The 11,217-nt window shown below is 37.1% G+C and overlaps 1 protein-coding gene across 1 annotated transcript in view; it reads left to right on the forward strand.

Moving 5' to 3' along the window:
• The window catches only part of LOC103272768 (GREB1-like protein), a gene marked incomplete at its 3' end in the record, with an annotated part of 54,732 nt that overhangs the window by 24,041 nt on the left and 19,474 nt on the right, over positions 1-11,217 (forward strand). The window contains exon 4 of the mRNA XM_021718668.1: positions 7,479-7,655. Coding sequence (XP_021574343.1) covers positions 7,479-7,655 — 177 coding nt within the window. The remainder of the gene's footprint in view (positions 1-7,478; positions 7,656-11,217) is intronic.

Raw genomic sequence — 11,217 nt, forward strand, 5'->3', positions numbered from 1 at the left:
CTCACTGCGCGCCACCGTCTTTCAACTCCAACTCAAAAAAAAAAAAGAAATCCTACTGCAGGCCGGAGTTCCCTGGTTCAACCTGTAATACCAGCTCTTTGGGATGCTGAGACAAGTGGATTGCCTGAGCCCGTGGGTTCAAGACCAGTCTGGGCAACTTGGTGAGACCTTGTCTCTACAGTAAATTAAAACTTAGCCGGGCATGGTAGCATGCACCTGTAGTTCTGGCTACTTGGAAAGCTAAGGCAAAAGGATCTCTGGAGCCCAGCAGGTCAATTCTGGGGTGGCTGTGAGTGTGCCACTGCCCTCCAGCCTGGGTGACAGAGTGAGATTCCAACTAAAAAAAAAAAATTAAGAAATCCTACTGCATGAAATTTCGCCTCTTCTCCTTCCATTTCTTAATTTATTCAGCCATTAATTTTATATCATTATGGACATTACATTTGGGGTTATAATCCAATACTAACTTATTAATTTTGTTGCTCAATTTGTTCTCATTTTGGACATGAGTTCTCTCACTTGGTTCCTCCATCATTGTGGGGTGGGTTTGGTTTTTTTTTTTAACATACAAAAGGTCAATTTCTCTTCATTGGAACAGGCACCTCTTGAAATATTTTCTTAAGAGAAGGAGGCTAGCAACATGCCTCTCATAGAATCTAATCATTGTTTAATAATTATGACTTTTGACCTCTCAGTGTCCTTCCATCATAAGAGGGAAAACTCTCATATGTTAGTCATACTAAATAGTAATACTAAAAGCAATTTGTGCTTCATTTGAGTGGTCTGTGTAGTTTTCATTTTGCCACAGTAATCACTCTGAAATAATTTCCAATCACTAGAAAATCCTGCTTTCTTCAGGAATTCTTCACAGTAATTGTAACTTCTCAGCTCCATTTCTCTTTAGTCTGGAACCAAAATTATACTTTGCTTCCTTAACCTCCCTTTCACTGCAATGTGTTGCTTGAGAAATCTCATCAGAAATATCACTCTCTAAGTGATATTTCTCTAAGATTACCTTTGTGACTTGCAGAACTTTGAATTTTAAGGATCCGTCAGCAAGAATGAGGTGCTTAGATGCTGACTCAGTATCAAATGGCCCCAAGAATTCAATCTGAAAAAGGCACAGGGAAGTCAGAAGATAGGAGCTGGCAAGATTAGGCAAGGAAGAAGTCATAGGAAAGTGTCTTATGTCAGCCTGGGGAAAGGTGAAGCATTTTACAGCCATGTGCCACGTAACAATGTTTCACTCAGTGACTGAACGGCATATATGCTGGTCCCATAGGATTATAACAGCTGACAAATGCCTGTCATCTGATGGCATTGTAGCTGTCGAAATGCTGTAGTGCAATACATTATTCACGTGTTTGTGATGATGCTGGTTAAAAAAAAACAAAAAAAAAAACCTGTGCTGCCAGTCATACGAAAATCTAGCACGTACAGTTTTGTGCACAACATAATACTTGATAATGATAGTAACTATGTTACTGGCATGTGTATTCACCATACTATACCTTTTAATTGTTATTTTAGAGTATATTCCTACTACTTATTAACTGTAAAACAGCTTCAAATGGTCCTTCAGGAGATATTCCAGAAGATGGCATTGTTACCACAGGAGATGGCAGCTCTATCTGGGTTATTGCCCTAAAGACCTTCCAGTGGAGCAAGATGGAGAGGTGGAAGACAGTAATACTGATGATCCTGACTCTGTATGGCCCTAGGTTAATGTGTGTATTTGTGTCTAGTTTTTAACAAAAAAAGTTTAAAAAGTAAAAAAATTTTTTTAAATAGAAAAAGCCTGTAGAATAAGATATAAAGAAAGAAAATATTTTTATCCAGTTGTACAATGTATTTGTGTTTTAAGCTAAGTATTATTGAGTCGAAAAAGATTTTTAAAAATTAAAAAGTTTATAAAGTTTATAAGTTGCAGTAAGCTAAATAAAATAATGTATAATTTATTATCAAAGAAAAAATCTTAAATAAATGTAGTGTAGCCTAAGTGTACAATGTTTATAAAATGTACAGTAGTGTCCTAGGCCTTCGCTTCCACTCACCACTCACTTACTGACTCACCCAGAGCAACTTCCGGTCCTTCAACTTCCATTCACGGTAAGCGCCCTATACAGATGTGCCATTTTAAGTCTTTTAGACTATCTTTTACCACACCTTTTCTATGTTTAAATACAGAAACACTTATCATTGTGTTACTGTTAACCTAAAGTATTCAGTACAGTTCCAGGCTGTGGGGGTTTGTAGCCTAGGAGCAATAGGCCATACCATATAACCTAGTCGTGTAGACGGCTCTACATCTAGGTCTGTGTAAGTACTCTCTGTGAGGTTCACATGACAAAATCACTTCTTAGAATGTATCCTTGTGGTAAATGATTAATATGAATATGAATGTGTATATGAATGGGAGGTGTTAATGAGGCAGAAGGAGCAGCTAATTTGGAGTCAAGTGATCTGTGTTCTGGTCCCACCATTTCTGGTTGCTGGGTCTTTGTAACCTTGGGTCATTTTCTTAGCCTTTTTTGGGCCCTTTTAAAATTTACATATTAAGAGATTAGAAAAGATCAGTGTTCCCCAATCTTTGACTCACAAATCTCTCTTGGAATAATGCATAATCTTTTGAAGGCCTCGGGGATTTAAAAACTAATTCTGTCTTTACATGGCATGTGATAAAGACTTGATTTTTAGATAAAAAGTATTTATTTGAGATCAATATATTAATATAATCTTTGATATTCATGCCATACAAGGAAAATTGTCTCCATTTTACCATTCAGTAATTACTGTTTAACTTATGTTTGTATAAGAAAAATTATGTTTTGTTGATCCATTAAAAAATAAAATATTATATATCTTTTGTGGGGGATGAGGGGAGCCAAATGTATTTAAATGTTTTCCAGCATTTAAAAAAGGCCAAAATCTACTTTTAACACCTAAATTTTAGAATTTCTGCATCTTAAGATTAAAAGGATATACTAGTTTATTTTTATAATTTTTGCATTTTTGGTCTATGTGATGAGAAAGTTTTAGGCTGCTGTTTGCAGGAAATTGTTTATAAAGTTGAAGGAGTATTTTCCCCCCTCATATATGAAAAACCAAATTGGATTACATTCACCAAATTTTTACTTTTTTAACATTTGTTTTTTGGTGCCCAAAAACATACTGCTGCATTTTATATAATCTTATAACTTGATGAGTGAATTTGGGGAATGAATTTAACTTTTGTGTCTAGCAAAGATCATTTTTTTAAAACCAAGAGCACAGATTAAATTTGCCCTGAATATATTTTTCCACAAAGAGCAAATTCAGGCATACTTGTAAAATTACTGTTTTTGTGTTAATTAGCCCAGTGTTTCTTGAACTTCCCATCATTAACCAATAGCCCATTATGTATAAATTAAATTAAAAATGTGTCAATACATATGACTGGAAAAAAAAAACAATATGAACTTGTATAATAGTCAACACCACACAATGATATGGGGTTTGACTGAGTGATTAAATGAGCTCACTTGGCTGGTTTCTACTAACCCTACATATATTGTGTGAAAGACCCTCAGAACATTCTGTTTTAAAAGCTGAATATTAGAATAATCATTTATTCATTTTTAGAAATTGATAATTGATAATGATGTCCATTTAAATTTCACTAAATTCACTAAATTCCTTAGTATCTTGGAACACTTTTATGAATCCCTGGAAATTTAATCACTGCTTATTGAGAAATGCTGTGTTCAATGATCTCGAGTTTCCATATGACATAATTTGCAACTTGGTACAGACTTGGTCCATGTAGTTCACTCTTTCTAATGCCAAGAGAATTAACATTATAGAAATGTTACCATTTTCTAGTGATAGAGACAGCTCCCATGCATCCTGCTTTCTATTAATAGACAGTCATGAACTTCTCATCTCTGAATTTATCTGTGCCTTTGGGAAGATATTTTATATGTTTTGCCTTTTAGAGCAAGTCATACTTTTGTTTGTTTGTTTGTTTTGAGTTGGAGTCTCACTCTGTCGCCCAGACTGGAGTGCAGTGGCTGCTCCGGCCACCGCAGCCTCGACCTGCTGGCCTCCGGCGATCCTTCCGCCTCAGCCTTCCAAGTAGCCGGAATTACAGGCATGCGCTACCACGCCCGGCTGATTTTTTTATTTATTGTAGAGATGAGGTCTCGCTGCCCAGGCGGGTCTCGAACCCGCGGTCTCAGGCAGTCCACTCACCTCAGCCTCCCAAAGGCGCGGCATTACAGGCTGAGCCACCAAGCCCGGCTTATACTTTTAATAAAGGTGTTACTTCTTGGGGAAATGTGTTTCTAGGCTTACTGACTATATGCAAATTAGCAACTCCTTTGATTGAAAGAAATTAGTGCTTCTTTTGGTACTTTAACATGACTCCTAGATTTAGTATTTTAGAATTTGATTAAAACGTCTGTGTTCACCCCTCATCGTTTTAGCACTGGATTAACTGTTCTTTTCTTTTGCCAAGTTGAATAGTATGCTTTTTGTCTGTTCTGTTGTATGACAAATTTCCCCTGTCTCACGTCACTGAACATTATGTAACCTTGGACATGTCCCTAATCTTTCTGAGGCTCAGTTTCTACATCTGTGAAAAAGTATCTATTTAGAGTTGTTGAGAGGGTTGAATAAGATAATCTATCCAGTGTTTTTAGTACTGTGCCTGACTTATGATAAGTGCTCCATGAATTTTAGCCACCATCATCATCATTATCACCGTCTCATTATTTCCCATCTTCCAAACCTGTGACCCCTCTTCCTTAATGGATGTGGGAGCAGCATATTCTTTTCATGGGGTTCCACGTGTCCATAGGCTCCAAAAAAATATGTGTAAACCGAATAAGTAATATGACTCTCATATATAAATCACTGTTTTTCAAATAAATAATGATAGTATGAACAAATACAGAATCCTTTAAAATTGCTAGAGAATTTATAACTCTTTATAATATTTTTCTTTTTCTTTTTTTTTTTGAGTTGGAGTCTCAGTCTGTCGCCTAGACTGGAGTGCAGTGGCACGCTCCCGGCCGCTGCAGCCTCGACCTGCTGGGCTCCGGTGATCCTTCCGCCTCAGCCTTCCAAGTAGCTGGAACTACAGGCACACGCTACCACACCTGGCTAATTTTTTGATTTATTGTAGAGACAAGGTCTCGCCAAGTTGCCCAGATGGGTCTTCAACCCGCGGGCTCAGGCAGTCCACTTGCCTCGGCCTCCCAAAGAGCTGGGATTACAGGCTGAGCCACCAAGCCCGGCATAATATTTTTCTTAATTCATGAACTCTAAAAGTTAAATGGGACTATATTAATGTTAAAAGGAAAACTACAAGCTTGAAATGGTTGACCCCCACTGTCTTTATCATTTTAGTCTTTCTTCTGTTGACTTTTTCCAACTTTATTGTGCCTGCTTTTGAGATTTGATGATCCAAACCATATGATACATTTAATGTGCATCACTGCTTCAGTCAATGTTTTGATGGTGTTTTCTATTTATTTCTTATATATTAACTGCTAGTATTCAATTGCTTGTTGGCATTTGGTTAAAATCATAATGGATTCATGCTAGAAGAATCTGGCCTGGTACTTCCCTTCTTTGTATTGGGCAATGATTGTCCTGTCCTCAGATTTGTGTGTGGACAGGTAGATATCTGTCCTTCATGCTGCCAGACTTCTTTGAAATATTATTTATTATGCCTTTACTCAACCTCTCTTCATTGCAAATGACAGAAACCCAACTGAAACTCGCTTAGATAAAATGAAGAAATTATTGGAAGAATTCCAAAGTAAAATGTTTCTTGGCCAAACTATGGTAAAGGCAGATACAGCTGGGCTCAGGGATCCAAACACTGCCAGAGACACTCCCTCAGCCTCCTGTCTCTGCAGATGAACTTCCCTCACAGGTCAATGAATAGGGCTGCCAGAAAGTAAACTGAGCCGTGCTCTCCTTGGCTCTGTGTTCAGAATTCCTAGGGAAAAGGCTTTGATTGGCCTTGTTTGTGTCAGGTGCCCACCCCTGGACCAATCAACTATGACCAGCAAGGTGGGATAGAGTGACCCAGCTTGGGTCAGGGGCCAGCTTCACATCAATCTGCAGTATCAGCTCTCTAGGGGAACCACATAATTGGAGTACAAAGAGGATCATTCCCTAGAATATTCCTCAATAATATTGTCTTTGTGATTCTTGGTTCCTTATATGTTCTTCCAAACTGATTGCAATGTGAGTTCTTAGGGGAAGATATATTTTATTCAATTCGCTGTCTCCAGGTCTAGAACAGAAGCTTTTGCAAATGCTTGTTTAATAAATGATGGACTAGTGGAGTCATACAATACATTCTAGTATACAAAGTGGTTATGTGAGATTTGTCATGTCATTATCATGCATGTCATCTCTAGTGGGATGATCTAACAGTTCTGAGTTCTAGAACTCAGTTCTGGCCTGTTCATTTATGAGCCACCAAATTCTAAGCTTCATTCTCTTCCTCTGTGAAACAGAGAGCATCTCTATTCTGATTGTCCCCATTTAGAGAGGTGAATTTGCATTAAAGGTTATATTATTATATTATATGCATGTAAAAATTACATGCACTTTTCAAAGTCTACTATGTATTTATCATTGCCTTATTTGTGGACCAGAAAATATAAGGTTTTCATTTTGGCAAAAGCGGATATCTCCTTTCAGTGTCTTTTCAGCTCCGTTCAGAGGGGCACATATGATAGATTTGTCTTCTGGTTAGAGTACAAGGGAGGACCCCAAAAAACCCAGAATGTATTTATTAAAAATTGTGTATTTATTCTTACATGTTTAGACTTAAGTCACCTTCAAAGTACTCTCCTTTGTATTGCAAAGTTTGATGCAGTACACCTATTGAGACCCTTTTTCTACTTCTCAAAACAGTTTTTGAACTTGTCAATTTGTGTGCCCTTTAGTGCTTCTGACATTTTAAAATTTTACGTCTTCCACATCAGCAAAACATTTCCTTTTGAGGACTTTTTTCACTCGGGGAAGCAAAGTTGCTTGGGACAAGATCAGATGAATAGGGAGGGTGGGACACCAGGATCATGCCGTTTTTAGTCAAAAACTGCTGAACACTTAGTGTGGGAATACTTTGCTGGTATGGAAGAGGTAAAACAAAAAACAGCTGAAGCACTAAAAAGCATCAAAACTTACGAGTTAAAAAACTGTTTTGAGCAGTGCAAAAACTGTCTCCATAGGTGTACTGCATCAAATGGAGAGTACTTTGAAGGTGACTGAAGTTTAGACATGTAAGAATAAATATACAATTTTTTACAAATAAATTCTGGGTTTTTTGGGTCCCCCCCTAGTATATGGACTTTTATTTTCGTCCTTAGTAGTGATTTCCACAGATCAATCTACTCTTCAAATGGGTGGTAAGGAAATATAATGTCAACTAAGCATTTCACTGTGTCCTTTTTTTTTTTTTTTAAACTGATTTGTAGGTTTTTGTCAAGCAGGAAAGGATTTGCGATTGGTATCACTGTGTATGGAACAAATCGACATCCCAGCAGGATTCCTCCTGGTAGGGGCCAAGTCTCCCAATCTTCCTGAACACATCCTAGTTTGTGCTGTAGACAAGCGATTTCTACCAGATGATCATGGAAAAAATGCACTTTTAGGTGAGTATTTCACGCCTATGAGAATATTCCCGGGTTGAGGGAGTTAAAATGCACATTTGTTTTAAACGATTGCAGAATTTAAAAATACGTGTCAGAGAATGAGTTGGGGATTATATAGTTTAGTTCAATTATGAGATTTTTTCTTTTAGTAAATTCTTTAAAATTCGTTTTCATTTTTTATTCATTCTCAAAACACTCACCTTAATTAAAATACTATTTTAATAGATATTAAAAGATAGCCTGCAGTTTATAAAATATAAATATTTTATAAAATAAAGTAGATTTCACTCTCTTTAGTCATTGATTAGAACCTGATGTCGAGTCAACTCTCAATTATTTATCTATGGGTTGTCCACTTTGTAAGTTATTTATCATTTTTCCGTATGACTCATTATTTCTATCTATACTTGTTTGATGTGATTCTCACTTTATATTTAACATTAGTTCACCCAACATAACTAGGAATATGTATCTATATTATGTAAAGTGTACAACTTTATCTCAGAATTGTTTTACTTTCTGGTATTAGAGTCTGGGCTTTTTCACAACATAGCTTTCTTATGCCATATGATAACAAAGAGTGGATTTATTTCTTATTATTTTAAATAATTTTAAAGATAAGAGGGCACATGAGGTTTGTTGCTTTGTTTTACTGCTATATTTCTCTAGAGTTATTTTTGTTTCTCAGAATTTTTCTTACTGTATATGGAATCAGATAGATGTTTTAGACATATCAGCAAAGAGGAAAAAGAAAGAAATTCCAGTATTGTATTGCTCATGATGTTTATTTGTTTGGTTTAATGCATTCTTCATAGTTCTATAGTGTCATCAGAAAATCTAGCAATATGTTGATTAGAAATTGACTTTGCATGTGTTTACAAAAGTTCCTTAAATGATAGTTCAGAGGCTTCTCTTGGTTCAGGAAAATAAGTGTATCATGTTCACTTTATTTATTTATTTATTTTCTCGTTTTACATTTTATTTTTTAATGTTCATGATATATATTTTTTAAAAATTATTTTAAAGATGTGGGGTGTAATTCAGGGTTAGGTATACAAATGTTCATTATGCAGGTACCCTTGTTAATGAGGTGTGCCGCTCCCTCCCCTGGCAGTTTCCCTCAACTGCCAACCCAAACCGCCCCCCAGGCAGTTTCCCACTACTGCCAATCCCTTTCTATTTTTAAATTTTTTTTAGTGAAATTGAGCAGATGCCTTAATATAGAAGTCTAATGATAAATCTTATGTATTGAACTAGATAGCAAAGAAGGTTCATCTATTCATTTGTTCATTCATTTATTCAGCAGTATTTATTTAAAATGTACTATATGACAGCAATCACACTAGGCTATGATACAGAGGCACAAAAATGATAAGACTCAATCTTCTTCCTCACAGAGCTTACAACCTAATAGGCTGTGGTAGAATAACCTTGGAAAATTTTTTAGCATTTTAAAAATGTCATCCTCAACCAGGAATCCCATGCCTATAATCCCCGCACTTCAGGAAGCTGAGGAGGGAGGATTGCCAGGAGTTTGTGACCAGCCTGGGCAACATAACAAGGTTAACTGGGCCTGGTGGCTCTTGCCTGTAAGCCTATGGGAGGCTTAGGTAGAAGGATCACTTGAGCTCAGGAGTTCGAACCATTGTATTCCAGCCTGGCCAGCAAAGTGAGACTTTGTCTCTAAGAAAAATGTTTAAATTAAAAAAAAGTGAAAGTATCATAGTCTTATTTAATGAAACAGTTCAGATGTGACTCTGACTCTAGACACTGAAATTTTCTCATATTACTTTTTTTTGCCCAGTGATTCTTTGTGGCTGGAGAAACCTCTTAGAATGCATCATGGAAGCAACACAGAAAACCACATCAGAATAATAGACTTTATAATCCTTTGAAATCAAGAAAGTGAGATCAAACACCATGGGCTTTGGAATCAGAATTGGGTTTAAGTCCCAGACTTGCCACTTAGTACTTTAAGAAATTGGGCAAGTGTTTTAAGAACTTGAAGTCTCAGATTGCTCATGCATATAATTGAGCCAATAACGCCTACCCAAGCCGGGCTCGGTGGCTCAGCCTGTAATCCCGTGCCTTTGGGAGGCTGAGGTGAGTGGATTGCCTGAGCCCACGGGTTCGAGACCCGCCTGGGCAGCAAGACCTCATCTCTACAATACATCAAAAAATCAGCCGGGCATGGTAGCGCATGCCTGTAATTCTGGCTACTCGGAAGGCTGAGGCGGAAGGATCGCCGGAGCCCAGCAGGTCGAGGCTGCGGTGGCCGGGAGTGGCCACTGCACTCCAGTCTGGGTGACAGAGTGAGAATCCAACTTAAAAACAAAACAAAACAAAACAAACAAACAAACAAAAAACGCCTACCCAGCAGTGTCATAAAGATCAAGTGAGATAATGTTTATAAAGCTCTCATCCAGTACAGTGCCTGGGACATAGTACTGCTCTTCAATGGTAGTTGTTTTACTGTTGTATTTATTGAATACCATTATAGACTTTGAACTTTGCTTACTTTCTCTAGCCTTGTAAGTGGACATAATTTTTCTGTAGCTACTTCAAGTAAAAGTGGAGTGCAATAGCAAAAGAGTAGGTTTTTCTTAGATAAGTACTTTGTGGGGAGTCTTACATGTTCAATAATCTGTTGTCTAAAAGCTTGTCTTCATCCAACATTTCTTTCTTAATAATGGATGATTCTAGTATGCATTAAGATATAGTGGGAAAAATTTTAAGCTTCAGATATTCTAGAATCCCTGCAGACTACAGTATCCTTTTGTCTAAATTTTTATATAAATCATGCAGATTCCAAAGACTATGGGAGAATTGATTTAAAAATATATTGATCCAGTTGGCAGTGCATGTGTCCCAAATCTACCATGCAACTGGAAGACTTGATTGCCAGAAAATCTAGAAAGGTAATTTGACTGTAAGAGGTGTTATTTTTTGGTTTTGATGATAGCAAGACCTTTGAATAGATAAAATTTCCCTTGAACCTAGGCTAACGCTGAAATCATACAGAGTTTTAAAAATTGACTGTAGGATTCTAACCTTTTCATATTGTTAACCTGTTGTTAATGTGGAGGTTCTCTTCTTCGCAGATTATCCAGACACATGGCTTTTCTTCCTCTTCACACTCTTGCTTTTCACCTCAGAGAAGAGAGGAAAAGATCAAAAATAAATCTCAACCTTTGTTAATTCTAATCCTCATACTAATCTTTTCTAAACTATTTGGACCTACCAATCAGGCCTCCTTTTGGCACTATTCTTAATTATTTCATCTGAAAGGTTCTTATACCTTTTTTCTCTGTTTTAGGTGTTGTACATCTGCCTCATAGGTGAGGAAATTTTCCATCAAGGTGTAGTGATCACACCAGAATGTAATTTCCATGAAGTCAGGGGCCTTGTCTGTTTTGTTCTGTACAAAAAACCTGGTACCTGAAACAGTGTCTAGCACATAGTCATCCACAAGTATTTGGTGGGTGGGTAGATGAGGAATCAGATGGATGGATGGATGGATGGATGGATGGATGGATGGATGGATGGATGGGTGGGTGGGTGG

This window comes from Carlito syrichta, unplaced genomic scaffold, assembly GCF_000164805.1.
Source record: "Carlito syrichta isolate Samal-C Ts95f unplaced genomic scaffold, Tarsius_syrichta-2.0.1 Scaffold313204, whole genome shotgun sequence".
Classification (NCBI taxonomy): domain Eukaryota; kingdom Metazoa; phylum Chordata; class Mammalia; order Primates; family Tarsiidae; genus Carlito; species Carlito syrichta.